The 3,819-nt window shown below is 50.9% G+C and overlaps 1 protein-coding gene across 1 annotated transcript; it reads left to right on the forward strand.

Moving 5' to 3' along the window:
- The first annotated feature begins 582 nt into the window (after positions 1-582).
- On the forward strand, positions 583-1,524 carry LOC133900214 (uncharacterized). The gene has a single exon (XM_062341334.1). It carries the CDS (start codon positions 583-585, stop codon positions 1,522-1,524), a length of 942 nt encoding a protein of 313 aa, XP_062197318.1.
- The last annotated feature ends 2,295 nt before the right edge of the window (positions 1,525-3,819 follow it).

The raw sequence follows: 3,819 nt of genomic DNA on the forward strand, positions 1-3,819 counted from the left end.
GTTGTAAGTCTCGGCGCCTAGGGCTCTCCTAGGCGACTCGAGGGAGGTTTCCGGTGAATAGGTATCTTGTTCCTGTTTTCCCGCCCACTTCCGCGGATCTCGATCTGGTCTCGCATCGTGACCGGTCTGAGATCTTCCTCGCCCCACGCCAACTGAGTCCACGAACTTTCTCCGACGATCGGAGCCCGCAACCCCTTCTGCTAGCCGCTGTAGTCGCCGCCTCCATTCTGCTCGTTGGGGTGATCTGTGATCTTGGTAGTGTGTGGTGAAGATGGAAGGTGTGGAGGGTATGATGGGGAAGCTGAGACTGTTAGAGGCGGAGCGCGGTGTGTGAAGATCGGCGGCGGTGGTGGGCGGAGATCTCGGGTGTTGGAACGGCAGGCCGTGGGGAAGGTTTTGGCGGACCGACTGATTGTGCCAGAAACCCTAGAGCGGTCCCTGGGGAAGATCTGGTGCCTGATCAAAGGAGTAACGTGCAAGGATCTGGGTGAGAACCATTTTTTATTCACATTCTTGCAACCATCTGGAAAAAGGAGGGCTTTGGAAGATGGACCGTGGATGATTTCCAAGGATTTAGTTGTGATGGCGGATTTTGACGAGTCCAAGACACTGGAGGAGATGGAGTTCAATCATGTGCCAATCTGGGTGCGTGTGTCGAACCTACCACTCGGGATGATGGATGAGGAGACCAGGGCAATCCTGGGAAAGAAGATTGGAGTGTTCAAGGAGGTGGATGTTGGAGATGATGGCCTGGCGGTGGGCAGGGTGTTGAGGATCAAAGTGGTGATCGATATTCGCAAGCCGCTTATGCGCGGCATCATGATCAAGGTGGGCAGCAAGGAGAGGGAGAAATGGTGTTCCTTCGCATACGAATTCCTTCCGGACTTTTGCTACATTTGTGGCTGTATCGGCCATATTGATAAGCACTGCGAAGTCCGGCTGGAGAAGGGTGAGGCTCAGCAGTTCTCTAGAAATCTCCGCTACATCCCGGAGAAAAAGAAGGGGGAGGGCTTTGAAGAGAGGAGGCTTGTGAGTGGTCGGTCGAGAGGCCTGTGGCATGGTGGAAGCTCGGGTAGTAAAGGATCCCAGGATGCCCGCGGTGGTCGCTGGGCATCGTTGGGATCGGCCAGTGACGCTCTGACATGGAAAAAGAAGGAAGGTGATGGGGAGGAGAAAGGGGAAGAAGTCACTAGTCCCCCGAAAGCTCCTAGCAATGTGAAGGACTGGGACAGTGGGGCAAAGAAAACCTTGTTACCGGCGCTCTCTGACCCTATGCCCGACCAGAAGGAGGCGATGGCGCATGGGGATGCTGTCCACGTGAACAGTCCCATGCACGAGAACAGTACAGCAGTGGGCGATGATCTGGGCGCTGGTGGGAGGTTGGAGGAAAAGGGGAGAGATAACCGTCGCCGTTACAAGAAGCACCAACGTCATGAGGTGACTCCTGGGGAGAAGGTGTCGGTGTCTCCAGGAAAAAGGAAGAGGGTGCAGACGGAGGTGGAGGAGATGGATGTCGATGAGTAGAGGTTGCAGAAAGTAGGCAGGAAGGAGCATGAGGTGATGCTGTCCACTACAAAAGAAGCGGGGCCGACGAATCGGTCCTGCGAGGACAAATGAGGATCATGGTGTGGAACTGCCGGGGGTTGGGAAATGCCCCGGTAGTTCGGGGGCTTCTGCGTTGTCAGAAGTCCGTAGAGGCGGATATTCTTTTCTTGTCCGAGACAAAGATGGTTGAGAAGAGGATGTTGGTGATGAGAAAGAAGCTGGGGATTGAGCACATGGAGGTGGTGGATTGTGAAGGCAAAGGGGGGGGGGATAGCTATGTTGTGGAGGAGTGGAGTCAATTTGGTATTGCGAAGCAAATCTAAATACCACATTGACATGGAGGTCTTGGTGACTGGGGGAGATAATTGGAGGTTCACGAGTATCTATGGTGATGCGAGGACTGAGTTCAAGTATAAAACTTGGGATCTGATGGGGGTGCTCCATTCAGAAAATACTGTACCAATTCCGTGGCTTTGTGCGGGAGATTTTAATGAGGTGCTTTTTCACCATGAAAAGGAGGGGGGCATTCCGAGGTCCCAAGCTTGCTTGGACCGGTTTAAGGGTGCTTTGGAAACATGTGATCTCCATGATCTGGGCTTCACTGGAGATGTTTTTACCTGGCGAAACAAACAAACAAAAGGGAGTACACACATTCGTGAAAGATTGGATAGAGCGGTGGCAAATCCGGAGTGGAGAATGAAGTTTCCGCTTGTACAGGTCAAAAATGGTGATCCCTATCATTCTAACCACCGCCCGGTTATCATCAAGCTAGAAGAAGTTGTGGAGAGGGGGAGAGCCGGAGGTGGAGACCAGGCTTTTAGATTTGAAGCTTCCTGGCTCCAGGAGGATTCTTGTCGTCAGGTGGTGGAGGATGCGTGGGGTGAACGGGCTAGTGCAAGAAGTAGTTTGGGGGAGAGTATCAGAGGCGTGGCTACAAGCCTGAATGAATGGAGTGTAAATGTCCTCGGCGATCTTGAGAAGAGGTTGAGGAAAGCAAAGAGGGAGCTTGAGAGGTGGAGGAGAGAGTCGATCAGTGATGTTTCAGTAGGCTGGGAAGCTGTTTGGAGCTTCAAAGTGGATAGGCTGGAGGAGCAAATAGATTTGTATTGGAAGCAACGTGCACACGTGAATTGGTTGCGTTATGGTGATTGTAACACAACTTATTTTCACAATGTCTGCTCCGCTCGGCGTCGGAGAAACCGGATTGGACGGCTTTTGAGAGACGATGGAAGTTGGGTGGAGGGGGAGGAAGAAAAGAAAATGTTTATTTCTAATTATTTTGTGCAACTTTTCAGCTCCTCAGAGGTGGCCGGCGCAGGCATCTGCAGCACCTACTTGATGTTGTTCAGCCGAGTGTCAAGGCCGCCATGAATGAGTATCTGAAGAAGGAGTTCACCAGAGAGGAGATAAAACAGGCACTGGATTCCATCGGGGATTTGAAAGCGCCTAGACCAGACGGGATGCCGGCCATTTTCTACAAGAATTTCTGGGACGTGGTGGGTGAACAGGTGACAAAGGAGGTGATGGGGGTGCTAAAAGGGGGTCCGATGCCTGCTGGATGGAATGATACGGTGATCGCTCTTATACCAAAGGTGGAAAAACCGGAGAAGGTAACAGAGTTGCGGCCCATAAGTTTGTGCAATGTTATATATAAGGTTGTGTCCAAAGTTTTATCAAACAGATTGAGAAATGTTTTGCCCGAGATCATTACTCCAAATCAAAGTGCGTTTGTGCCCGGGAGACTGATCTCAGACAACATAATTGTGGCTTATGAGCTGACTCATTATCTGTTGAATAAAAGGGAGGGTGATTTGGGGTATGCGGCTTTGAAGCTTGACATGAGTAAAGCGTATGATAGGGTTGAATGGAATTTCTTAGAAAGTATGATGAGGAGACTGGGGTTTGATGAAGTGTGGATTCAGCTAATTATGAATTATGTTACCACAGTGTCTTACAGAGTTAAGGTGAATGGAGAGCTTTCAGCAAGCTTTATACCACAGAGAGGGTTGAGGCAGGGCGACCCCCTGTCACCATACCTTTTCCTCCTTTGTGCTGAAGCCTTCTCGGCTTTGCTTAAGAAAGGAGAGAGGGATGGTTCATTAGCCGGAGTGAAAACCTGTCAGAATGCGCCAAGTATATCACACCTTCTGTTTGCCGATGACTCACTTATCCTGATTCGTGCAACAGAGGGGGATAGCAGGCAGCTGCAGAATATACTCCAGCTTTATGAACAGTTCTCGGGACAAATGATTAATAAAGCGAAGTCAGCTGTGC

This window comes from Phragmites australis, chromosome 19, assembly GCF_958298935.1.
Source record: "Phragmites australis chromosome 19, lpPhrAust1.1, whole genome shotgun sequence".
NCBI lineage: Eukaryota > Viridiplantae > Streptophyta > Magnoliopsida > Poales > Poaceae > Phragmites > Phragmites australis.